The sequence below is a fragment of the Hippopotamus amphibius genome, chromosome 13 (genome assembly GCF_030028045.1).
Source record: "Hippopotamus amphibius kiboko isolate mHipAmp2 chromosome 13, mHipAmp2.hap2, whole genome shotgun sequence".
NCBI lineage: Eukaryota > Metazoa > Chordata > Mammalia > Artiodactyla > Hippopotamidae > Hippopotamus > Hippopotamus amphibius.
The window spans coordinates 101,667,341-101,694,320 of record NC_080198.1 but is presented as its reverse complement, the minus strand read 5'-3'; the positions used below and the strand labels follow the sequence as shown (position 1 = coordinate 101,694,320).

Genomic DNA, 26,980 nt, shown 5'->3' with positions numbered 1-26,980 from the left:
GGTTCGAGCCTTGCTCTGGGAAGATCCCACATGCCACGGAGCAACTAAGCCCGTGTGCCACAACTACTGAAGCCCGAGTGCCTAGAGCCCTTGCTCCACAACAAGAGAAGCCACCACAATGAGAAGCCTGCACACCGCAATGAAGAGTCGCCCCCACTCTCCACAACTAGAGAAAGCCTGCACACAGCAACGAAGACCCAACACAGCCAAAAAAAAGGAAAAAAGAAAAGAAAAGAAAATGGTACATCTGGGTGTCAATGTAAACAAGAGCTGACTTTTCAAAACAACAACTGCTGTGTCTATGTCTCTGCAGTGCGTGTATTTATGTAGAATTAAAACGTGTGGCAATAGAAACATGACAGGTTGATATTGTTTGGAGCTTTCTCTTTTTAAACTTTTTTGAGTGTAAAAAAGATATGTGGCAACAATACCCTCTAAAGTGGGAGGAACCCTTGCAGGGGGAGAGGTGGGTGGCCGCTAAAGCACCCTCAGGAGCTGCCAGTGCACTCATCCTGTTCCTCATGGCTCTGCTTCCTTTTTCTGACCCAAGGCCTCACCCCCAGTGAACTCCCACCTGGTTTTGGATTTAGGGCAGGTGCCAGCCCCCCAGCTGGAGTGTACCCCATTTGTGTGTGTGTGTGTGGGGGAGGGTGTTAGGCTGCTTTAAATATCGATCTCTTTTCCTGGGCAGAATCAGTCACAAGTGTGTTGCTAGGCTTTCATTTTTCGTTCTCCACTCAAACCTGTTTTACATGTTTTTCCCCTGAATAGTACACATTCATTGCTGAGGATCTGAAAAATACAAAAAAGCACCCAGATTAAACTTCCTGTAATTGCCCTGCCCAGAGAGGGTCACTGTTATAGACTTGTTGATCAGGTCACCTTCTATGTACATGTGTGTCGTTTTTCTTTAAAGGGGTGGGGGGGGGGATTGTGTTACACGCGGTAGTGTAACCTGCGAATGCACTGCACACCTTTTTCTGTGTCATGACCACTCTTCTAAAACGGGATCTGAATAATGCAGTTTTGTCACAGGGATGTGTCCTGCTTCATTGAGCCAATCTCCATCTGTCCAGCATTTATGTTTTGTTTTGTTTGTCCTAAATGTTGCTGTACTGAGTGGCCCTCCTGACACATGTATGATCCTTTTCCGAGGATAAATTCCTGGGAGTGCCTTTGCTGTTTAGAGGCTATGTGCATTTGAAGGCTTTGGAGACAGCAGGCCAAACTGCCTCCCCTGCTGTGTAATCTTTGATTACTCTGGAACTATGCCAAAGTTTTCTCTGAATTAAAAACATCCGCCTGTGGACAGTCCCTTTCAATAGGCTTTCCTGTAAGATTTCTTGTCAGGGTTATAGTAAGTTCTAGGCAGACGAGTTTCTTCTTGCCACTGCTAATGCACACTGATCTGTTGTGGTCCCTTAGTGACTCATACCCTCTCAGGACTGGTCAGAATTGGTTTAGGAGCCCATGAACAGAATAAGCCAAAGTAAAAGTGGCTTAAAGTGGAATTATGTTTCTCTCCTGTAGATACTCGTCTGTGAGAAGTCCAGAGATGGTCTGGCCAGGCTGGAATGGCACCTCCAGCCCATCCTGCCAGCTCCATCACCCAGGATGTGGCTTTCATCCTCATGACCCAAAATGGCTGCTCAAAGGCCAACCACGATGTCCCCATTCCAGGCAGCAGGAAGAAGACAGGTGTAAATAACACACATCATTTATGCTTACGTCTCATCAGCCATAACTTATTTATTCACATGGCTACAGCCAGCTAAAAGGAAGGAGGGAGATGCAGTGGAAAAGTGCCTGGATACAAACTGAAGTCCTGTGATCGAAGAAGGTCAGAGTGGCAATTAGGAGACAACTGTACTACTTACTGCGATGGGCTGAATTGTGTGCCCTGAAAATTCTAGCACCTCAGAGTGTGACTGTATTTGGAGAAAGGGTCTTTAATGATGTAATTAAGATAAAATGAGGTCATGAGGATGGACCCTAGTCCAATATGACCGTTGTCCTTATAAGAAAAGAGGATTAGGACCCAGACATGCATAGAAGGAACACAGAAGAACATGAGGACACAGGGAGGAGATGGTCGTCTACACACCAAGGAGATAGGCCTCAGAAGTACCCAGACTGCTCACACCTTCATCTTGGACTTCCAGCCTCTAGGACTGTGAGAAGATAAGTTCTTGTAGTTTGAGCCTCCCAGTCTGTGGGACTTTGTTACAGCAGCCCCAGTGAACTAATACTTTTCTCTGTTGCCATGTAACCCACTGCATGGTGGCTTAACAACACAGGATCTCACAGTTGTTGTGGATCAGAAATCTGGGCACAGCTTAGTGAGGTCCTTCACTCCCTGATCTCTCGAAAGCCTGCATTCAAGTACCATCTGCTGGGACTTCCCGGTGGCGCAGTGGTTATGAATCCGCCTCCCAATGCAGGGGACACAGGTTCGATCCCTGGTGCGGGAAGATCCCACATGCTGTGGAGCAGCTAAGCCCACAAGCCACAACTACAGAGCCTATGTGCTGCAACTACCGAAGCCCACGCGCCTAGAGCTCCACAACGAGAGGCCGCCGAACTGAGAAGCCCGTGCACCACAACGAAGAGTAGCCCCTGCTCGCCACAACTAGAGAAAGCCCACATACAGCAACGAAGACCCAACACAGCCAAAAAAAAGAAGTACCATCTGCCTATCAGCTGAAAGCTTGACTGGGCAGGGGTCCGCCTCTAAGCTCACGCAGTGTTGGCAGGATTCAGTTCTCCCTGGGCTGTTGGCCTTGTGGGCCTCAACATGGCAGCTGGCTTTAAGAATGTGTGAGAGCCCAGAAGGAGCGGAGGGCAGGAGGGCGCCTCAATCTTTTGTAACTTAATCCCGGGAGTGCCACCTCAGTCTATTGTAATGTTGGTAGTGTCAGTGAAAATTCAATTAACGATCAAGTTAAGAAGAAAAAAGAGAATTTTATCCCCGCCAAAGTGAGGATTATAACCCAGGAGACAGACTCTCAGAAGCTCTGAGAACCGTTTCCAGCCCAGGCCACAATCATACATTTCTGAGACAAAGGACGGTGCGTTGAAATGACATACTGACATTTTACGTAAAGTTCACCAAAGGTACAGAGTCCAGGTAAACTCATCATACAAAGCGAGCAGTAAATCATTACGACCCCTACAGAGCTGGGAAAGAACGCTAATCTCTTAAGAAGCGACGTGGCTGGGCGAGAAGAAAGGGAGAAGTTGATCTTTGGGGTGGAGCAGGCATCCCATCCCGGAGGGGGTCTGGTTCAAGGGTAATGCAGCCAGATGCTCGCCGCGCGATAGGGAGGGCGGAGGAGGCCCGAGAGGCAGAGAAAACTCTGTTTACAGCTTTTTGTCTTGCCTTAAAGTGTAGACTTTAATCAGAAGCAAGCCGGCAGTGACAGCCCGCGCTCATGGGGCACTGCAAGGAGGGGGCACGAGGCCGTCTGAGAAGTCTGCCCGCCACGGCGCCCGAGTCGTCACCCGCCCGCGTGAGGGCCGGCACGTGGCCTGGCCTGCGGACCGGGCCTTGACTCGGCCAGGGAACGGGGGCCTCAGGGCGGCGGCACGTCTCTCTGAGGCCATCGCCCCGAGCGGAGGGCTGCTGCCGCCCCCTCGGGCGCAAGGCCTCCTGCGGTGATGCTGGGCGTCTGTGCACCCGACTGCCTGGGGACGGCGGGCTCTGCAGCGGGGCGGAGACGCGCCCGCGGCCCAGGGCTGGGCGCTGCCCCGCGTGCCCCACGCGCTTCCCTGAGGGCAGGCGGGCGCGCCCCTCCGCGTGCTGCCTGCGGCCCGCCGGGCGGCCGGGCTCTGGAGCCGGGGACCGTCCCAGGCCGGGGAGGGGACCCCCTTGGGTCTGGCAGGCACGCGGCTGGGGCGTCTCTGGCGTCGGGGCCGCTTCTCCTGCAGCAGCCACGGCCTCTCCGGGCAACAGGCAGCGACCGGGCGGGCTTTTCCCACCCGTGCCTGCCCCAGGCCCCTCGGCTGCTTCCTCCTCGGGCCGCAGAACGGCCCCCCAGGGCTCCACTCCTCTCTGGGGGCCACACCTGGGCCCCCGCCCTGCGGGCCCCCCGGCTCCTCCGCGCCCCTCCCCCTTTCCTCCTCTGCAGGGCTGTCCCGGGAGCCCTCCCTCCTCTCGGGCCGCTGGCTGGGCAGGCGCCCCGGGCAGGCCCTTGCTGCCACCCGCGGGCGTCGGCCTGGGGCTCGTCCACCAGGGGCTGCTGCGCGAGAGCAGCACGCGCTCCCGGCCGCGCGCGCCCCGCCCGGCCCCGCCCCTCCTCGCCTGGCCCCCTTGTCCTCGCCTGGGAGGAGCGCCGTGATATTCATGGTCACGGCGGCTCTAGTAGAGGAGACTGCGGGCGCGGGGGGCGGGCCGGCGCCGCGTCCGGCCATTGGTGGAGGCCGCCGCCTCTGGCTGTCAATCCCGCCGGCCTGGTCCCGCCCCATCGACGGAGCGTCGCGGGACGCAGGGCCGCGGGGGCTGCCGGGACGGACCCAAGATGGCCGGGCGCCTCGGTCCCGCTCCTGCCTGCGGCCCCGAGCCTCATTCATTGCCGCGCTGCTGAGCGGAGCTGCGAGCCGGCCCGGAGGGCCCGTGGGCTGTCCCCTCGGGGCTGGAGGCCGCCATGGCGACCCTGGAAAAGCTGATGAGGGCCTTCGAGTCCCTCAAGTCCTTCCAACAGCAGCAGCAGCAGCAGCAGCAGCAGCAGCAGCCGCCGCCTCAGCCGCCGCCGCCGCCGCCTCAGCCCCTTCAGCCGCCGCCGCAGGCGCAGCCGCCGCCTCAGCCGCCGCCGCCCCCGCCGCCGCCCGGCCCGGCCGAGGAGCCGCTGCAGCGACCGTGAGTGCGGGCCCGCCGCGGCTCCCCGGCCTCTCCCAGAGGCGCCGGTGCTCCGCGCTGCCGGCTGCGGAGCTGGGGGAGCGCCCGGGGCCGCGCTGTGAGCAGAACCTGGCTTTCCGCCCGGCCTGGGAGGGGGCGGGCTGGGGGTGCGGGCCGCTCCGGGAGCTGGAGCCCAGCGGTGCGGGGACCGTGGTGACATCATGCCGTGGGGCGTCGGGCTGGCGGGCGGGGGCGCGCGCCGCCGTGGGGGCCTCTTGCGCGGCGGCCGTGCCGCGGCCGCAGGCCGCTCCGTTCAGCTCGCGGCCGCCGCGCGGCGTGAAGCGTCTGGAAGAGGCCGGCTTGTCTCCGCTCACGTCGGTCTGCAGGCACGGGAGTGAGGGTGGTGGCCCCCGCGTGAGAAGCCCGGGACCGCCTGCCGGGGTCGGAAGGGCGGGCCGCGGCTCCCCGCCTGTCCGCCGCTGGGAGTGGGCGACGTCCGGCTGAGGGCGCGTCTCCCGCCGGGCGCGAGCGGTGGTGAGCGGGGTCGTGGAGCAGCCTGCGGAGCACGCGGGGCTGCGGACCCCGCGGCGGCTCCTGTCCTGACGTCCCGCGGCCGCTTGGAAGCAGGGGTCTCTGTTGCTTGTGCCAGGGGGGATTTTTGAAACAGAGAAAGCGAGGCCGTGCCTGGCACCTTCTGAGGGAACGCGAGCGCTTTTCCCTGAAGTCTTGCGCGCTGGGCGTGCGGCAGAGGTCGGGGCGCGGGCTGCTGCGGTCCGGGCTTCTGCTCGTCTCGGGTCGTTTCATTTCGGATCTGGGTGCGCGCGGGTGGCGTTCACTGAGGAAAGTTTTGGAGGAGGAGCCCCTTTAAGACGCTTACCTTGTTAAGGCTGATTCATTTTTAGTCATGTTTTCTTCTTTATGTTTCTGATGTGATCCTTGCTGTGTCCTGAGGTTTACTTAGAAAGTGAAAATTTGGGCAGTGATTTCGGCTTATCTGTTAAAATAAGGTTTAGAAATAACTTTTCTGCTTAAAAGTTGAAAAACCTGTTTGGATACTTAGAGAAAAGTTGGGGGTTTTGTTTGTTTGTCTTAACAATTTGACTTTTATCTACAGCAGATAACATAACCATAACACATCCCAGACTTTTATGGTAGTGCTTCTCCTGGAGGTAGATCTGTGGGTCTTGTGTAAACACCGGAAGCACTAGGTAGGGCTCTGGTTGGGAAGGAAGGTCTTACTGCGGTCCCTGTCCACCTGTTCAAATACTAGGTCAGTCTGAAACCATGCTTTCTGTTTCTTTTGCTGATTTGACAGAACCTGAATTTGCTTATCTTCTTCAAAGTGTGGGTGTAAAGAGGTTTCCTTCTTAAGCTAGCTTGACAAAGTAGATACGTTTTGTTTCATTACTTTACTGTAAAGAAATGTATGACTGACTTATTTTTAAACTTTATCATTTTTGTGTAAATAATGCATTGATGTGATACAAATTCCAGAATTGTGGAAAGGTAATTAGAATGTCTCTCTCATTCCTTTCTCCTGAGTATCTAACTCTGTTCCCAGAGGCAAGCACTGTTATGTTTCCTCCTTGTGTATGCTACCAGATATAATCTATGTATTGGGTGGGCCAAAAGCATCATTCAGTTTTTTCTGTAAGATGGCTCTAGTAGCATTTAGTTGTCGTTGACTTTGTTCAAAATAGTTTTGTTAGATTGTATGTGACAGCTGTCATATCAGCGTGCTTTTAAAAAAAGACTTATCAAAATTGGTGAATTTTTGTGTAGCCATTTTAATATTGAAGGTGGAAGAAAAAAGCAATAGTTTTGGCATTTTATGCTTTATTATTTCAAGAGAAGTAAAAATGCAACCCAAATGCGAAAAAAGATTTGTGCAGTATATGGAGAAGGTGCTGGGACTGATCGAACATGTCAAAAGTGGTTTGCGAAATTTCGTGCTGGAGATTTCTTGCTGGATGATGCTCCACCATCAGGTAGACCAGTTGAAGTTGATAGCGATCGAATGGAGAACAATCAACGTTATACCCTGTGGGAGACAGCGGACATACTCAAAATACCCAAATCAAGTGTTGAAAATCATTTGCACCTCCTTGGTTACGTAATTGCTATGATATTTGGGTTCCGCGTAAGTTAAGGGAAAAAAACCTTCACCGTATTTCTGCATACGATTCTCTACTTAATGAAAACGTTCCGTTTTTAAAACAAATTGTGATGGGCGATGAAAAGTGGATACTGTACAATAATGTGGAACAGAAGAGATTGTGGGGCAAGTGAAATGAACCACCACCAACCACACCAAAGGCCGGTCTTCATCCAAAGGAGATGATGTTGTGTATATTCTGGGACTGGAAGGGAATCCTCCATTATGAGCTCCTTCCAGAGAACCAAATGATTAATTCTAACAAGTACTGCTCCCAATTAAACCAGCTGAAAGCCACACTCGATGAAAAGTGTCCAGAATTTGTCAACAGAAAACGCATAATCTTCCATTAGGATAATGCAAGACTTCATGTTTCTTTGATGACCAGGCAGAAACTGTTAGAGCTTGACTCGGAAGTTCTGATTCATCTGCCATATTCGTCAGACACTGCACCTTTGGATTTCCATTTATTTTGGTCTTTACAAAGTTCTTTTAATGGAAAAAATTTCAGTTCCATGGAATACTGTAAAAGGCACCTGGAGCAGTTTTTTTTTTTTGCTCAGAACGATAAAAAGCTTTGGGATGGTGGAATTATGAAGTTGCCTGAAAAATGGCAGAAGGTAGTGGAACAAAAGGGTGAATGCGTTGTTCGATAAAGGTCTTGGTGAAAATGAAAAATGTGTCTTTCATTTTTACTTGAAAACCGAAGGAACTTTTTGGCCCACCCAATGTATATGAAGATAGATTTTAACTTTTTAAAAACAAAAGTACTTTGGAATAGTAACTTTGAAAGGTTCTTAGCACGCTCTGAAATCAGCTGCATTGGGCTTAATTATAGTTATTTTAAATAAAATGCCTAAATATATTTTTCTGTACTTTGCTGTTGAGAAAGCAGGTAGTCATTAATTTTGAGTAACAACTCACTGCTTACAAATTTGGATCTTGGCCTTTCTGTTCAAATGCTTCAGCTGAAGAATCCCTTCCCCAGAGTGAGAGTCGCCAAGAGCAATTAGGAAGTAACTGTTCTGTTTTTATGGCTCTTGCTTCCTGTGGAGCTGCAGTGTCACCCGCCTTGTGTGGGCTTCCTTTGCAGGGCCTGAGTGCCCACTCTTGGCTCAGCGTTCAGGATGCAGGGGTCCGGGGTGGTACTGGCTGCAGTCTCAGCAGGGCTGGCCTGCAGGGGAGTGCCAGCTCTGGCTTGGCAGGGTCCTAACTGCAATTATCAGGCAGTTGACATTGACCTTTGACACTTTCTCCTTCAGATTCCCTCCTAGTTTTTCCCTGACTTTAATTATTTGCTGAATGTCTAATGTGTGCCAGCCAGTATCCTAATAGGTACAGGGTTACAGCTGTGAGCAGATAAAGCTCTGCCCTCACGAAGCTTAAACGCTTCAGTGAGGGACACAAACCATAAGCAGGATACCTGAGTAAAATACACGGGGAAGGGGTCTAGGAAATGTCAGGGTTAATGAGGTATGGACGTTTTAGGTGGGGTGTCTGGGGAAGGGCCACTGAGATGGTGGCTTTTGAGTAAAGACCAGAAGAGAGTCAGGGATAGCCATAAAGGCAGAGGGAGGGGGTCCAGACCCCAAGGATGGAGGAATAGCAGGAGGTAGGTGTGGCGCGTTGAATTAGCCAGAGGGAGTCGAGGTCAGAGAGGTAGAGAGAGTTCCACAGCAGATCAGTAGGCCCTTCCTTCAAGGTGGAGTAAAGTCTAAGTGGCATTTAGTCTGAGTGAGGTGGGAAGTCATTGGAGGGTTTGGTCAGAGGAGTGGCTGTTTTAAGATGAATATTGTCTGAGAACTGAGTGGGCAGGAGCAGGAAACCAGTTAGAAGTTAGTGACATGATCCAGTGAGGTGATGGTGAATTCCGTCAGGTTGTTGGCAGCAGCATGTGGGAACTGACTGGATTTTGAAGGTAGAACCAACGGGACTTGTTCATCTCTGTCTGCTAAGCATAACAGAATTTAGCCACAGTTGGTGTTATCAGTTAGGATTGTATTCAACTGCAAATAACAAAACTCTGCTGCAATCACTGAACAGCTAAGAATTTATTTAAAGACAAAAATATGTCTGTTCGAGGAATGACTAGGGGCCGAGCTTCTTTCTTTTACTTAACTTGTAAGCCCATGTCCTTATTCTTTCCCATTTTTTAAGTTGAGTTGTCTTTTTATTGTTGAATTGTAACAGTTCTTCATAATATTCTGGGTACTAGACCCTTATCAGATACATGATTTGTAAAATGATACTTACTTTCTTGGGTTGTCTCTTCATTTTTTTTTTTTTTTTTTTGACCACACCAGTGGCTTGTGGGATCTTAGTTCCCCTGAACCCAGGCCCCAGCAGTGAAAGCGCCGGGTCCTAACCACTGGACCACCAGGGAATTCCCTCTCTTCACTTTTTGATAGTGTCCTTTGAAGCACAAAAGTTTTAAATTTTGATGAAGTCCAGTTTTCTATTTTATCTTTTTTGCTGTGTTTTATATCTAAGAAATTGTTGCCTAATTCAAGGTCACAGAGATTTACTTGTATGTTTTCTTGTAAGAATTTTATAGTTTTAGCTGTTACTTTAAGGCTTTGATCCATTTTGAGTTAATTTTGTATATGTTAGGTAAGGGTCCACCTTCATTCTTTTGCATGTGGATAGCCAGTTGTTTCAGCACCGTTTATTGCAAAGACTGTTCTGTCCCCATTGAATTGTTGTGGCATCTTGTTGAAAATTAATAGCCCATAAAGTGTATGGTTTTACTTTTGGACTCTCAATTCTATTCCATGGGTCTGTGTGTCTGTCATTTACCAGTATTACACAGTCTTTTTTTTTTTTTGGCCTCACCATGCAGCGTGTGGGATCTTAGTTCTTCTACCAGGGATCAAACCCCCGAGGCCCACGGCAGTGAAGGCACCAAGTCCTAACTGCTGGACTGCCAGGGAAGTCCTTATATAGTCTTGATTACTGTTAGTTTTGTATCACAATTTCAAATCATGAAATGTGAGTCCTCCAACTTTCTTCCTTTTCAAGATAATTTTGGCTATTCTGGGCCCCTTGCATTTCCATTTGAATTGTAAGGTCAGATTTGTCAGTTTCTGTGAAGATGCCCGCTGGGATTCTCTGATGGGGATTGCATTGAATCTGTAGATTGATTTGGGGAGTGTTGGCATCTTAATATTAAGGCTTCTTATTCTTGAACATTGGCAAACTTTTTATCTAAATAGTCAGACAGTAAATATTTCAGGCTTTGTGAGTACATCTCTGTAGCAGCCATTCAGCTCAGCCATTGTAGACTAAAAGCAGCCAAAAGCACTATGTAAGTGAATGAGTGGGCCTCTGTTCCAGTCAAGTTTTATTAATGATGTTAAAATTTGGATTTCATATAATTATCACATTATAAAATATTATTCTTTGATTTTTTTTTTTTTTGGATCAACCATTTAAAAATGTAAAAACACTTCTTAGACTGGCTAACACAGGCAGGTTGTACTTTGCCCACCCCTAGATTAGTGTGATAGAACCACTTTGGGGAAGCATTTCTTTTTTGGTTGCTTTTATTAACTAGCTTAAAAAATTATAAAAATTACACATGTACATTGTAACAACATCTTCAAATAGCATAGAAGATGAAAAGCAAAAGCCTTTCTCCCTGGCTGTCCTAGCCTCATTCCCTAAAAATAACAGTTGTTAAGTTTCTTTTGCTTTCTCTGATTTTTTAATGCGTATACAAGTCTTTTTTTTTTTTTTTTTTTGCATGAATGAGCTCACACTATATTTTTTCACTTAGCAATTTATCAAAGACATTGTTTCATAGCAGTACATATAATTCTTAATTGCTATACAATACTGTAGAATTTCTTTTTTAAAGAGGACTTATGGAGATGTAAAGGCAGAGGTCTTACGTTGTCCTGGCTTTGCATTTCTCTCCACCTTCAGAGGCCCCATCCCCATTACCTCTGGTCCCTGCAAGTGAGCTAGCCACTCGGTAACTACCTTGGAATGGAAGTCTTATTCAGACAACAAGAAGGAAAGATTCAGCACAATATAAGGTGCTATTTAATGTGGTGTTGAATCAGCTCGGGTGCTAGAATGTGTGTTAGAGAGAAGATATGCCATAGATCCTTGCTCAGTGTGTGGTCTCAGGCCCAGCAATTTGGGAGCCATAAGAAGTACAGAATCTCTGCCCAACCTTAGACCTGCTGAATCAAGAGTCTGCATTATAACCAGGTTTGTGAGCAGTTTATGTGCACAATAAAGCTTGAGCAGCTCCACTGTAGATGATCAGGCCCTACCTTTCTGTTGTTATAATATACTGTAATAATGCCATCAGCATTTGGGAGGGAAGAATGTTGCTTACATCTGTGCAGGTGTAGCTGAGGCAGTATCATTTCTCTGTCCTAGGGCCATGGAAGCATTTGTGTATCTGTGAAGTAGGTTGTAACACTGACAAGTGGGCTGTGGTGGCATTAAGAGCTCCCAGCTACTGGGAACGGGGATGTAAGTGGGGACTGGACTAGATGACCTGGAAGGATTCCTTTCAGCTGGTGCCTGTTTTGTGCCAGGGCCTGTTCCGGGCCCTTGGGTTACAGCAGTGAACAAGGCCAGTGGTGATGAATACTCTGGAGAAGAACAAAACAGAATAAGGGGGAAGGGGGCTGGCGGTGTGGTTTAGGGTGTGAAGTGCACTGAGGAGTTGACACTGGAGCACAGGGAGGAGCGGCCAAGTGGGGGTATCTGGAGGTGGAGAGGTCCAGGGAGAGGGAACAGATAGGTAGAGGGAGTGCTTTCCACGCTGGAGGAGTGGTAAGGAGGCCAGAAAAAGGAGATGAGGGGCAGCCGTATAGGGCCTTGTACCCCAATATAAGGACTTTGGATTTTACCCTGACCAGGTGCATCCTTGTGTAGTCAAACAAGTGATGTAATTTATGATGCTAAGCCAACACCAGATGCTGGCGCGGAAGAAACTGGATCACTCATCATCGCTGATGAGACTATAAAATGGACAGCTACCCGGGAAAACAGTTTGGCAGTTTCTTACAGAACTGAGCATGCAAGTACTCTCTGCCCCGGCAGCTGCACTCTTGGGTGTTTATCCCGGAGAAGTGAAAACTTACATTCACGTAGAAACCTGTGCACAAGGGTTTGTAGCAGCTTTATTCACGATAGCCCAGAGCTGTAACCAGCTTAGAGGTCCTTCAGCAGGCGAATGGTTAAGCTGCTGAGCAGTAAAAAGGAACAGCCTCCTGATAATACATGAAACCACTAAGATGAACAGTGAGGAAATTGCTAGTGAAAACAGCCAGTCCCAAAAGGTTACAGACTGGCTAATTCTGTTTATATCACACTTTTGAAATGAAACAGTTGAAGGAGTGGAGAATAGATGAGTGGTTGCCAGGGTTAGGGTTAGGGACAGGGCGGAGGGAGGTGGGTGTTGCTTTAAGAGGGCAGCTCAAGGGATCCTGCTGGGATGGCAGTGTCCCCTATCTTGACTGTAGTGGTGGATACACAGGCTTACATATCTGATGAAATTGTGTAGAACTAAATACACACATCCACACACATGAGTAAAAGTAAAACTGGAAATGTAAAGATCAGTGGATTGTATCACTGTTCTGGCTGTGATTTGCAAAATATTACTGTTGAGGGGAACTGGGTAAAGTATACACTGGATTTCTTTTATTGATATTTCTTACAATAGCGTGTGAATCTACAATTACCTCATTCAAAACTATTTTAAAAAAATTTCCTTTCTTTATTTTGGTTGCCCCGGGTCTTAGTGGCTGCACATGGGGTTCTTACTTGCAGCATGCATCCGAGATCTAGTTCCCCAACCAGGGATCCCACCTGGGCCCCCGGCTTTGGGAGTGTGGAGTCTCACCCACTGGACCACCAGGGAAGTCCCCCTCATTAAAAACTTAAAGTAACAGAAAAGGCCACCCTGGTGGACAGGAAGCAGGAATGAAAGAAGCTGTTGAAGTAATCAAAGCTGGTTGAAGTAATCAAATCAGTTGGGAGACTTTTGAAGTAATCAAAGCTAGAGGTGCTGGCAGCTTGTACCAGGCTGGGAGCAACAGTGCTGGTGGCGAGAAGTGGTCAGATTCCTTCCTCTAGGGAGGAAGAGCTGCTGGGATTTGCAGACAGATTTTTTTTTTTTTTGGGGGGGGTACACCAAGTTCAATCATCTGTTTTTATACACATATCCCCGTATTCCCTCCCTTCCTTGACTCCCCTCCCCCTCGAGTCCCCCCCACCCTCCCTGCCCCAGTCCTCTAAGGCATCTTCCATCCTCGAGTTGGACTCCCTTTGTTATACAACAACTTCCTACTGACTATCTATTTTACAGTTGATAGTATATATATGTCTGTGCTACTCTCTCGCTTCATCTCAGCTTCCCCTTCACCCCCCGCCCCCTCCCAAACCTCGAGTTCTCCAGTCCATTCTCTGTATCTGCGTGCAGACAGATTTTTTTAAAAAGTTGAGATTATGATTTACATATCATAAAATTCACCATTTCTAAGTGTACAACTTAGTGGTTTTTAATACAGTCACAATGTTCTGCAATCACTACTAATTTCTGGAACATTTCATCACCCCCAGAAGAAAGCGCCTCTCCATTGTCAGTCAGTCCCCATTTCCCTCCCCAGCCCCTGGTGACCACTGATGCATTGCTGTGTCTGTGGGGTTGCCTCTGGACATTTCTTGTGAACAGAATCAGACATATGGGCCTTTTGTGTCAGACCCTTTTCAGTCAGCATAGATTGGATTTTGAATTGTACCTTCTGTTAGTAATTGTTAACAGTATTCAGTTAAATTACTAGTAAGAAAAGCTTTAATGGGCCTTTTCTATGATACAGACTGTGTAGTGGGGAAATCTTAGGCCTTCCTTCCCCTAATCAAACAGTACCTTTTTTTTTGGCTGTGTCAAGCGCCTTGTGGGATCTTAGTTCCCCAACCAGGGATAGAACCCATGCCCTTGGCAGTGAAAGTGCCGAGTCCTAACCACTGGACCACCAGGGAATTCCCTCAAACAATATTTTTGTTTTAAAATTATGTATGAAACAGAATTCCAAAATGACTTTGGTGTTCCATTCCTTCTTAAAAAAAAAAATCTTTCCAAAAGGGTCCTAATCTTCTAGGAGCACTCTCACGTTAGCGAAGTACTTGGCGAAAGTTTAAGACCAGCTGATGAGGAATCAGAAGACCTGGATCTCTGCGCTGCCATTTACTGCCCTGCTTCTGCGGGTGGGGCCGCCTCTAGACCCCAGTCCTTCTCAGCGTGTAGGGTGTGTAGGCACCGACTCGAAATGTGTGTATGATTACCCGTGAGCACGAACAGCAAGAGAAGTATAAGACGGTGATTGTTTTCAATTCCTGGGATAGTCCAGGTCCTCCCTTGCACACCCACACCCTGGAGTCAAATTTTTCCTGCAGAGTCTTAACATAATTCTAAAAATAGGAATTTAGATGATAGGGTGTGAATTCCCGTTTCCAGAGTTAGCCCTTTGATGATGGTTTGAACGGGATTGTAGTATGCTGCAGAGCCTTGATTCTTGTATGTCTCTCGTTCCAGCTGCACAATTAGAGGGCGATGACTGGTTTGTTTTCATTTTGAAGGTGGAGGTAAAATAACTATGTTTACAAAAACAGTTGAAGGAACAGGACTGTTCTTGCCCTGTTTGTCCAGTTCTTACCCTGTTCATCCAGCTCCTGCCCAGAGGAAGGTGGTTCCATTTTCACCTTAATTGCCATACTTACTCTTAATGTGGAACAAGTCAGTTTGACATATTGGTTCATCAACCTAATTAAATTCCATGGGGGAATGAAACAGTTGTAGTTTTCTTAAATTTCCAAGTTTGTTTATTGGACAAAATAAGATGAGAGAGATATTTCAAGCAGCGACCATGGAATGTACAAAAAATGAGTTTGAAGGTGCATGACCTAAACGACTGAGTTATTTCCAGTGGCCAGAGTTCCCTGGCAGGTTTCCTGACCTAGGAAAGTAGCCTGAGGCCAGATTGTACTGGGCCTGGTTAAACCAGGTTGGTGTTTGCACAGGGTGGGAGTGTTTGTTACTTTTTGTGGCTACATCTCTGCCCTGACATCTTTCAGTGGGTAATGTTGGAAAGATTGTTTTTTTCATTTTCTGATATTTTTGGTTAATGTCTCTTTGTTGGGGTGTCTGAGGGTGAAGTCTGATCCTTCAGTTTAAGATGTGGGTATTCTTCAGTGTGATCAAAGAGGAGATTTTACCGGATAAGTATTTTGGTAGTAATCAGGTGGTTTGCTTTTATGCTCCTCACCCAAAATAGATACTTAGTAATTATTGTTTGAATTTTAATAGTAAGACTAGTAACCACTGAAGATTTTGTCTATCTTCCTGAAGAATTTTATGATGTTAGGGCTATCCATTGAATGTAGAAAAGATTGAAAATTTACATCTAATCTAATTTAAATATATTATGGAAGATTTTTTTCCCCCTCAAAAGTGTTTGGATTGCTGGAAAATGATTGTTGATGAGGTAGGAAGAGAGACTTAAAATGTGCTTTCTTCGTAGCCGACCACGATAGGACATATACTGCCCTCTTTGTGCCCAGTAAAGTCGTGGGAGTCAGGGTCATCAGACCTGCTGTGACTGATGTCTTGGTCACAGCCAGAGGGGCCAAGGGCTGCAGCTCTGACTCCACAAAGTGCTTGAGCTCACGTTTCTCTCTTTTTTAAGCTTTGCTCTTTTTACTTTTCTTTCCATCTCTTGGTTCTGCAAACTCAAGTTTAATGTAATTATCATTTATCTTCTGAATCCTGTTTGTAAGACAGATTCAAGAACTCTTGAGTCAGTTTTAATGTGTATGTAACCTACTCTCCTGCAGCAGACGCTTACTTACCCATCCCTTTTGTTGTCTGTGTGTGTCCAATGTGGGCGCTGTGCTGAGTGCCTGAGAGAGAGCTGCGACGGGGCCCTTGCTCTTAGTGCGTCTGTCATCCCTGGGGAGGTGATTGCAGGAACAGTCACTGCTGAAGATGAGTGTGGTAAAGGCGCGGGCCTGGGGCAGGGTCCAGGGTGAACGAGGCAGGCTTTCCCCGTAGGGAGCTTGGAGGAGGCGCTAGACCCAAACAGATGACAGAAGAATGTACTTTTATTTTGGTGAGTGTGACTGACATTCTGTCTTTGACTTTTTGCTGGTTTCATAAACTTTTGCTCAAGTTCTGGCGTGGGGAACAGCACAGTAGGTCTTCAGAAAATCTGGCAGCAGGCCCAGAGAGCTGTTTTGTTTCTTGTTACCTGTACTCTTGTGGTTTGTTCCACATATGAGGAGGGAGGCACAGTTCTTTTTAAAGCTCATCTTCGTACTTATCACCTTTCCATTCTGACCATCATTCAGTGGCGAGGTCCACCCCCCCCCCCAGGAATCGTTTTAGACCCCACAGTAGGAGGCTGCCCGTGGAGGGGCCACTGCCTGTATAGCTAGGAGACTAGGCGTATAAATTCAGTTCCTTTAAGGCCTTTGGCAGACTTTCCCTTTGGAAAGGAGTAATGGGTAAGTGAGTTAGTTTGCTTCCTGACACGCTTGGAGTGGTCAGTGTTCTTTAATTTTCTTGACGGTTGTCGTAAACTAGGTAAGCTCTGAGCTGCTGTAATAGAGACTTTAGTGTGGTGGCTCAAAGAAGAGAGCGTTTAAATTCTCATAGCACTTTCTTCTTTAAATTGAGATATTTCGTACATATCTATATGTAGTAAAATGTACCCTTTATAGTGCAGATCAGTGAATTTTGACAGCCGCATAAAGCTGTGTAACTACTACCACAGTCAAGCTTTAGAACAGTTCTGTCACCTCCTAACGCTTCCCCCTGCCTTGTACCTTTTTGCTGTCAATCCCCGCTGCCCCAGTAGTTTTGTCTCTTCCAGAACGTGGTGTAAATGGAATCATCTTATCTACCTTGAAGCTGGTTCATTGGTATTCATCCTTGTGTGTATCAGTGGTTCGCTGCTTTCTGCTGCTAGGCAGTGGTCCATTATTTGGCTGTGGTTGTTTATCTGGCCACTGGGATGTTTGGGTTGTTTCCAGCACAGTGGTTTTGAAGCTCATGGCTCATGCAGGCGGGCGGTGAGGGGCCTCTGGCCCTTGTGGTCACTTGGGGCCCAGGCTTCTTCCATCCTGTTGCTGTGCAGCCTTCTTGTTGTCTTTATCTGTATAATCAAAACCTGGGTGTTAGGAATGTTTGTTCCAATTGGAGGAAGGAGAGCCAGCGAGGCAGAAGCTCCACCTGCTACTTCTGTTCACATTTCATCATGAGAACTAAGTAACATGTCTGTCCCCAGCTGCAGGGAAGCTAGGATGTGGAGCTTCTAACCAAGAGGCGTGTGTCTGAGCAGGGAAGCATGGCATTTTGGTGGGTGACCTGCCGTCTGCAACATAGCGCGTCAGCAAGAGTCTCGTTTAGGAAAGAGGGGAGTGGGAAACATACAGTCACCAGTCCACATGGTGATGGACTCTTACTGGCCAGTCATTGGGAAGCCCTTCTCCGCATGCCTTGGGCTTGGCTTCTCATTCAGGCCCTGTCTGCCCTTCTCTTTGGGCCGAGCTTTCCCCTTTGGAGGCTCTTTCTTGTCCATTTTCTTCCCCGGCCACATCTGAAGTGCCTTTTGGAGGGTGTGTTTATGGGATTTGCACAGTTGTAAGATCCTTTTCCTTCAGGTGTACTTTTTGGAACCTGACATTGCATTAGGGATTAAATAGAGGTGTTGGTTAGTTTTTTAATGTCTTTGGTACTAGAAGTCCCTCAAAAACTTCGTAGTCTTATGATTTAGGTGTTTCTAGTTAGTACCATGTACTGGTAACCTGCAGACACACAGATTCTTTTTTGGTTGTGGTTATCGAGCCTGAATTATCAGTTTTTGGCTTCCTCTTTGGAGAATCCCCTATCTACCTTATTTCTGTGGTGCCTGCCTCAGCAACATCTCAAGTAGTAGGTCGGGGTGGGAAGCAGACACCTTCTCCTTGATATTCTTGACCTGGCTGTTTATCTCTCTCTTTTTTTGGGGGGGCTGAAAAGTCTTACTAGGAGGCTTTTGAGAAAGGCTCTGGGCAGGGGGCTTGTTTCTAGCCACTTGGGGATATAGAAGCAATTAGCCATTGTCTGAATATTATTTTACACCTAATAGTGGGAGGTGTGTGTGGTATGCTAACTGTAGTCCGTTAATATGATGTTGAGAAGTGGCGGCAGCTTGGTAGGTAGAGTAGGTATTGTATTGACATTATTGCATTTCATTGAATTGCAAACTCCCTCCACCCATGTGTTGTTGGGTGAGCGCTATTTGCACTGCAGTTTCTCCTTCTCTCTAAAGTAGAGAAAGCAGATGCGTTAGTAACACCCCCTGACTTTTCTTTTCTGTGGAGCCCTGTCCTGTAGGGAACTCTGGGTTAGGCTCCTCCTGTCCGCTCTGACCTCAGAGCCACTCTGCCCGCAGCACAGAACGCGTGGTTTGCTCCTAGGAGTCAGGAAGCATTACTGAATGAATGAATGCCGTGGAGAAATAGATGGAGCAGATGACACAGCACATGCTCACTTCCTTTACTGTTTATTTTTTTCCTTTTAGAAAGAAAGAGCTCTCAGCCACCAAGAAAGACCGTGTGAATCATTGTCTGACAATATGTGAAAACATAGTGGCACAGTCTCTCAGGTAACTGCACTTTGAACTTTCTAGTGAAAATAAAAAACTTCTATATTTTCATTCTTAATGGGCTAGAATATTCTTTGTCTCCCCACTTGTTTTAAAACCTTTACAGGACCCCCTTCCCCATACTTCTGGCTACATTCATTAGGATATCCAGTCACTGTAATGAGTAATATTTCCTTTGTAATCTTACATAGTAACATTGTAACCATTATGATAATTGAACGTGTTTATGTTTTACTTATTGCAGTATTTGCAACAACAAGAGCCTGTCCAATTATCATGGTCTTTTTCTTTTAAATTGAAGTATAATGGCTTTACAATGTTGTAAAGCCGTTATACTCTACAGTTTCTGCTGTATGAGGAAGTGAGTCAGGTGTATGTATACATATATCCCCTCCCTCTTGGACCACCGCTGCCCCTATCCCACCCATCTAGGTCATCACAGAACACCAAGCTGAACTCCCAGTGCTATATATCCACTAGCTATCTATTTTACACACGGTACCCCAGTGTTCATTGCAGCTCTGTTTATAATAGCCAGGACATGGAGGCAACCTAAATGTCCATTGACAGATGAATGGATAAAGAAGATGTGCTCTGTGTATGTGTGTGTGTGTGTGTGTGTGTGTGTGTGTGTGTGTGTGTGTATAAAATGGAATATTATTCAGCCCTAAATAGGAATGAAATTGGGTCATTTCTAGAGATGTGGATGGACCTAGTGTCTGGCATGCAGAGTGAAGTAAGTCAGAAAAAGAAAAGCAAATGTCGTATGTTAATGCATGTTTGTGGGATCTAGAAAAATGGCACAGATGAACCTTTTTGCAGGGCAGGCATAGAGATGCACATGTAGAGAACGGACATGTGGACACGGGGGGTGGGAGGCTGGGATGAACTGGGAGATTAGGTTTGATGTAAATACACTGTTGTGGTCTTCTGTTTGCTTTTCTTCGGCATCTGCTGCTGTCCAGCGCTGTGGGATGGCCTGTGCCCCTGTGTGGCTGCTGCCTGCTCACTAAGGCCCTGGGACCGTGGGGTCGTGGGCATTGACTGGCTCGATCCTTCTCCTGGGGTGAACTAGCAGCATTTTTTGTGTAGCTTCTTTGCTAATTCTCCTCATTCTCTTTACTTTTGACTGTCCGTCTTTCTGACTGTTGTTTATAGTAGCTGTGGATGGTAAATATTTGAAGCCTGTTTCTAATGGCTGAGTAGGAAATAGATGTGCTTTTGAGTTCAGAATTGTTACCAGTGTGTGCAGTACTTCTCTCTTGGCTTTTCTTTCCCTTGGAATGACTCATTCATGTTATTCTTCTGTTGGAAAGAGCACTTCATAATCTCTTAGAAAAAACTCTGAGAATAATAATCTTGATTTTAGTACTGACAGAAATTTGGTGATTCATTTATTTTTAGTGGCACCTTGCTTGTGTATTTTATACTTTCAAAGTGATCTCACATAGAATATTTCATTTTAGTTGAACTTGTTCCATTTGTGAAAGACAGTAGATGATTTCTGTTTCTGTCCTATTTGTAGAAATATTATGGGAAGAAATGAAGTGACAAATGAGCATATGTGTTGAAAATAAAAATGTAAAAATTCTAAGTTAGCATGCTATCGTAGAAAACAATACTAAGATAAAAGTAGAGGATGGGACTTCTCTGGTGGCGCAGTGGTTAAGAATCCGCCTGCCAGTGCAAGAGACATGGCTTCGATCCGTGGTCCCACATGGTGTGGAGCAACTAAGCCCGTGCGCCACTACTGAGCCTGTGCTCTAGAGCCCACAAGCCACAACTACTGAGCCCGAGTGCCGCAGCTACTGGAGCCCACGCACCTAGAGCCCGTGCTTCGCAACAAGAGAAGCCACCACAGTGAGAAGCCCGTGCACCACAATGAAGAGTAGCCCCTGCTCACCGCAACTAGAGAGAGCCTGTGCACAGCAACGAAGACCCAAGGCAGCCAAATAAGTAAATAAATTACTTTTAAAAAAGGTGGGGGTGGGGGGTTTGAATTCTGTCTCCATTCCTTATAAGCCAGGTGGTTTTAGGTAAGTTTAACTTCTTGGAGCCCCTATTGCCTCATCTGTGAAATGTAAACCCAATGTATAGGGTTCTTGTGGGATACATTGTTCTCAGCGACACCTGTGAAACACTGTTGAGAGCTACATACATGTGTTCACTAGCTACTGAGGGCTAGAAATACATCCCGGCGTGATGCACATTGTCCTACAAACTGTCATTACTTTTGTGTGAAATGCCCTAACCTCTGGTGGCTGCTGCTGCTGTAGCACAGCTGTGCTCATCTGACCTCCAGCATCTGGGCCTCAGGGAGTAATACCACACCTTGAAAGCTACGGGCCCAGAAAATAGATCTCTTCCAGTCTGAGTGCTTCATGCTTTATACTTAGTTTGTTTCTTGATAATTCCCAATGAATTGATGGAATGTTCGCTTAGAGTCACACGTTAGTAGTGATGTATGTTGAGATATGTTAAGGCTGACTTGTGGTTCAGTTTGCCATCTTAAATCACGTTTGTATGTCTGTTCTGTTTTTATGAAGTAATGCTGATAGTCATTAAACTTCTTATTCTACACAGGAGCATATTAATAGGATATTTTTTGGACCCAGAGAGGTTGTTTTTGGTCCCATCAGATCAAAGAACAAGTTTGTTTTAAGATACTTTCCATACTTTTTAGGAGTTTTGGAGTGTAAAGTGGATGTTTTATATACGTGTGATGATTTATGAAATCTTCCTGATGGCTGGCGTTTCCTGTTATCTCTCCTTGAATGTAATTAATCTCTGGTACGTTCTTATAGCTTCTGTGACTGTATCTCCAGTGGGATTATCTCAGCAGCAGCTTCTGAAGTCTTTATGTGCATTGTGACTCTTAATCTACTTCAGCTCTCAATTTGGTGGTCTGTCCTGCTGTTCCTAAATGTCTATGAACATCAAAATCACCCGGAAGTTTTGTCAGAAATATAGTAACAAAGATACCTCACTGCCCTCTTTCCCTAGCACACTTACATTTTCTGTTCAGGTGGAGTGTGGGCGTTTGTTTTTAACAAGTTTCCTCTTAGGAATACCTAAGAACCCTCACCTAAATAAGCAAGCGTACCTTGATAAAGTAGTTGGGCAAAAATAAGTATACAGGAATCTATACATTTCTCAAATATTAGCATAAATCTGTTAGAGAATATAAATTAGATCCAATTCATAGTAGCACCACTGTATAAAATTACAAGGAATTGACAAGAGAGATGCAGAAACTACATAAGGACTGCTACTGACTTTCCTAAAAGGTACAGATGACTACTTCCCTTTCTACATGGGAAGATTTCATTATCATAGAGTTAAATTTTCTCTAAATTAATCCATAAATTTAAAATGATCTTGATAAGAATTTTAGTAGAGATACTTTTGAACTTGTTCATCTGCAAGAATAAATACATCAGTGTTGCATAGAAAATCTGAAACTGTCATTAATATAGTGATACCTGGTGTACATGACATTAAAATAGTTGTGAGACTTTGGAGGTGTAGAATAGAAAGTGGGAAAGTGTATGTGTGTATCTGTGTGTATGAATTTATGATGAAGATAGCATCTTGTATTAGTATAAAATGATGGATTGTTGAACCAATTGATTGTTTAGGAGAGTATTATATTTCTTCTTCATATTGCAAACAAACAAATGCCAGATTAATTACCTAACTGTAAAAAAGTGAAATCATTACTACAAAAAGAACATTTAATCTCAGGCTGTGAAGTGCTAACAGTGTAAAGGAAAAAATTGTTTCATCTGGAATACATAGTTCAGTATGTCAAAATCTCATTTTAAATGGGAAATTACATAAATTTCCAATTGCGGAAATTGGGGAAAGTATTAACAGCATATATATCAAAGGTTTAATAGCTTCTGTAAAGAGCAATTTAAATCATTAAGAAAAAGACTATCATCCTAATAGGAAAATAGGCAAAGACTACGACTAGGCTGTTTAGAAAAGAAGAAATGAGACTGGGCCAGTAAACATGATAGCTAACACTTATTTTGTGCTTCCTGTGGAAAAATGTTCAAATTTACTGGTAATCAATGGAATGAGATTAAAGCAAAAATAAGAACTATTTTTAACCTGTCAAATTGACAAACATGAAAAAATACTCAGGATTTTTTCAGAGGTGATACAACTGTTTTAAAAGGCAGTTTGGCAAACACTCTCTGTTTGACTTAGCCGTTTCACTTCAGGAGTTTATCCTTAGGAAAATGTGCAGGGATACTGGTGCAGTGCTATTCATCCCATTAGAAAATTAAAAATAATCTTAATGACTTACCCACAGGGAAATTGAAAAATTAAGATACATTTATGGAAAGGAATATTAATTAATTTTATAAAAGACGATTTTTGGATATTTATATTAGTGGCTGGAAAAGATATAATAATATGTTAAAAATTAAATTTAAAAAATCATGAAAGATTTTTGCTCCTGGCTAAGATTAAGTGACAAGGACAGGATTTGCCTTCCTACCTAAAACAATTGATAATGGGTAAAATATATGTAACAATGGTTTTCAAGGCACTGGGCATCAGGCAGTTATGGTAAAATGGAAAACTCATGCGATGGGCCTTATGACTTCCCCAGATTACTGCCTGGAGGGAGTTTCCCAGCCGGGACATGAGGAGGGGAAACCCAGGCAGAACCCAGTGACTGCTGAGATGGGAGACAGAGCTGATGGCCTCAGGAGGCAGGGTGGCTGGGGCCCACTGGGGAGAATTCCAGAGAGGGGAGAGCTGCACAGAGCAATCCCTGGAGACCTGCAGGGGCCCTCAGTGCCCCGAGGCTGGGGGTAGAATCACCTGAAGGGATTGGAGGGAACAGGTGCTGAAACTCACACAGTTGCAGGAAGAGCTCCTGTTCACACCAGCCAGAGTGCAAAACCCCATCCTTCCTGGGGTGTTGGGTGGGCTACTCAGAAGGGTTTGCCTTCACAATAGGGCTCACTTAGCCCTAGGCTAAGATATTATTCTGGTCCTGCCTAAGAAAGCTGAAAAGCAAAACCCAAGATGATCATACTTTTTCAAAGTAACATAATTGCATTCCAGAGCAAAGTTCAAGAATATTTATAGGAATTTGAAAGTATATAGCACCCAACAAAAGTTATAAGGTCTGGCATCCGGTCAAAATGATCAGGAATGCAAGGAAGCAGGAAAGCATGATTGACAGTGAGAAAAATCATTTGAAGCTGACCCAGAAATTGCACAGATGGTAAAATTTGTACACAAAAACATTGAAACAGTAACTCTAACTGTTCTTCTAGTTCAAGAAGCTAGAGAAAAGATTGACTATTTTAAGTAGAGTTAAGACACGAAAAAGGCCTAAAATGAACACAGGTAAGAGTGACAGTGAATTTCTCATTGGAAAAAACAAATGCCAGAAGTCCGTGTAACATCATCTGTGAGTACTGAAAGGAAAAAAACCCTAGAATTCTATACCCTGTAGAAACTTCTCTCTCAAAAACAAAGGTGAGATAAAGACTTTTTCACACATACAAAAGCTGAAATAACCTATGTCCAGCCGGCAACCACTATAAGAAATACTAGAAGTGTTTCAGGTAGAAGGAAGATGATACCAGATAGAAGTCTGGATCTACACAAAGGATTGGAGAGCCATGGAAATGCTAACCATAGTGGGTGAGTACAAGACTGTCCCCCTTTTAAGCTTTTAAAAATTTAATGGATTGTTTACAGCAAAAATAATGATGGTATATTTTGGGGTTTATGTGTGGGAGTGAAATGTGTGACAACTATAGCACAAAGGCACAGGAGCAGAAGTGGAAACACAGGCAACGCTGGAACTGCATGAGTCCACTTATGCTCGGATCTTTTTTGAAAAAATGCTACAGTGCTACACAACGCTCGCACGTGCGCGTTTGGTTGAATCTGTGGATTCGGACCTACAGATAAGTTATACGCGGGTTTTTGACTTTGTGGAGGGTCAGCGCCCTAGCCCTTGCATTATTCAAGGGTCGACTGTATACATGTGGTAGGCAGAATGGTGCCTCCTTCCCCAAAAAGATACAGGGTTCTAATCCCTGGAATCTTATGTGAATGTTACCTTTTAAGGGAAGGGGGCTTGACAGGTGTGATTAGGTTTAAGGATCTTGAGGTGGAGAGATCATCTGGGTTATCCAGATGGACCCTAAATACATTCACATGTACACTTACAGCAAGGAGGCAGAGGGGAGTTTTACCCTCAGATGAGGTGATGGAAGATGGATCAAAGGCAGATCTGAAGATGCTGGCCTTGAGGATCTGAGTGTTGTGGCCACTAGCCTCTGGCAAGGAAACTGGACGAGACGAGGAGCCACCTTCTCCTAGAATCTCTGGAGCGAGCACAGCACTCCAGCACCTTGATTTGAGCTGGTGCTTCTGATCTTAGACGTCTGGCCTCCATAACTGTGAGAGGAAGAATTCTGTGGTTTTAAGGCACCAGTTTACAGCAGCCACAGAAAACTAATACCAGTGCCGTTGTTAGTTTCTTACACTATATGTGAAGTGGTATAACATCCCTAACTAGATATATACTATAAACAATGAAGCAACCACTAAAAGCGCAACAAAATAATAAACCAAAAAAGGAGATCAAATGGAATCATAACAATACTCAATCCAAAAGAAGGCAGAAATAGGGAAAAAAACAAATAAAGAGCATATGGGACAAACAGGAAAGTCATAGTACAGTGCAGATTTAAACCTGGTTATATCAGTAATGACATTAAATGTAAAAGATTTTTAGATCAAATGAAAAAGCAAGACCCAACGTTTGCTGCCTACAAGAAACCTATTTTAGGGAATTCCCTGGCTGTCCAGTGGTTAGGACTTGGCGCTTTCACTGCTGAGGGCCCAGGTTCGATCCCTGGTCAGGAAACTAAGACCCAACAAACCATGCAGCACGGCCAAAAAAAAGGAAAAAAAAAAAGGATTTATTTTATTTTATTTTTTGGTATGATTAATTTATTGTTATATACATTTTCTTTGAGATAATATTAAATATGTAATTCATTTAATACAGTTATTTGAATGTACTACTCTTAACATAGTTTTACTTTCTGTACCATTCTTTTTTTTTAATGAATTCTCATTTTCTTAACATTTGTTGCTATATAAATGTATACCTTTGTGAAAACATAGAAGTGGATGAAGCTGGTGAGGTCCAGCTCATTTGTATACACATTATAAGTAAATGCTTGTTATGACACAAGATAGCCAGGGGTAAATCATAAAGAAAGGGGGCAGATTGTCATGGAATATGCAGTATTTTATAGAGTGTGTTCTGGGGAGTTCACTGCATGTTGGACAAGCAACAGAACCGGTAGTGCCCATTGGATTTGGCAGAAAAGAGATCAGAGTCCCATATTAAGAAAGGAAAAGAATGTCACAAAGAAAAGTGAGAGAAGGTCCAGGCGCACCCACTACCGGGACGTACAGAAGCAAGTGTGGTCAAATAAACATGGCATCGGATCAGGAGTAACAAATCAGGGGCCTGAGGTGGGCACCATGGTGAAGCAAGTGGAGTGGCCAGTGTGGCCCCTGAGTCTGAGGTCCCTTCAGCACCACTGACTGCCTTTCTCTCTGCAACCTGGCTCTTCTGGTGGGCTCTTCATTCTTATTGCATTTCCCTCATTAGCAGAAACTAAAAGACCCATTTTAAATATAAAGGCTTACATAGGTTAAAAGTAGGAGAGTGGAAAGAGGTTCACCATGCTGATGCTGATCAGATGAAAGCTAGAGGGTGATACTGTCATCAAGGTGGACCAGGAATAGGACAGTCATTTCCCTCTAACAAAGGCATCAGTTCATCAAGTGGGCATGACAGCCCTGAATGTTTATGTACTTAAGTACAGAGCTTCAGAAATACATGAAGCAAAACCTGATAGAACTGCAAGGAGAAATAGACAAACCCACAGTTGCAGTCAGAGATTTAAGTGCCCTCTCTCCAAAGCCTTAAAATCTGGATCTAGAAAACTTGAAAAATACTATCCACTGATTAGTATCCCATGTACTGATTGACAGTTATAGAGACTTCAACTCAGGGCAGCAGAAGACACTGTCTCCTCAAGCTCACAAGATACTTGCCAGGAAAGACCAGCTGGGCCATAAAACAGGTGTCTAAGTGTAAAAGGATTCAAATCACACAAAGCATGCTCTCTGACCTCTATGTAGTTGCATTGGAAAAGCCCCAAATATGTGGAAAACAAATAACAAATTTCCACATGACCCATGGGTCGAGGAAAAAGTCAAAAGGGAAATTTGAAAGTATTTTGAATTGATTGAAAATAA

General features: G+C 45.4%; 1 protein-coding gene across 5 annotated transcripts in view; it reads left to right on the top strand.

Annotated features, from left to right (window-relative positions):
• The first annotated feature begins 4,492 nt into the window (after positions 1 to 4,492).
• The window catches only part of HTT (huntingtin), a 134,138-nt gene continuing 111,650 nt past the window's right edge, over positions 4,493 to 26,980 (top strand). For 3 of the 5 annotated variants that reach the window (XM_057706712.1, XM_057706711.1, XM_057706717.1), the window contains exons 1-2: positions 4,493 to 4,855; positions 18,575 to 18,658. In XM_057706712.1, coding sequence (XP_057562695.1) covers positions 4,644 to 4,855; positions 18,575 to 18,658 — 296 coding nt within the window. In that variant the 5' untranslated portion in view covers positions 4,493 to 4,643. Of the gene's footprint in view, positions 4,856 to 16,032; positions 16,121 to 18,574; positions 18,659 to 26,980 lie in introns of those variants that run through there. The other 2 variants (XM_057706714.1, XM_057706716.1) reach the window with 2 other exon arrangements.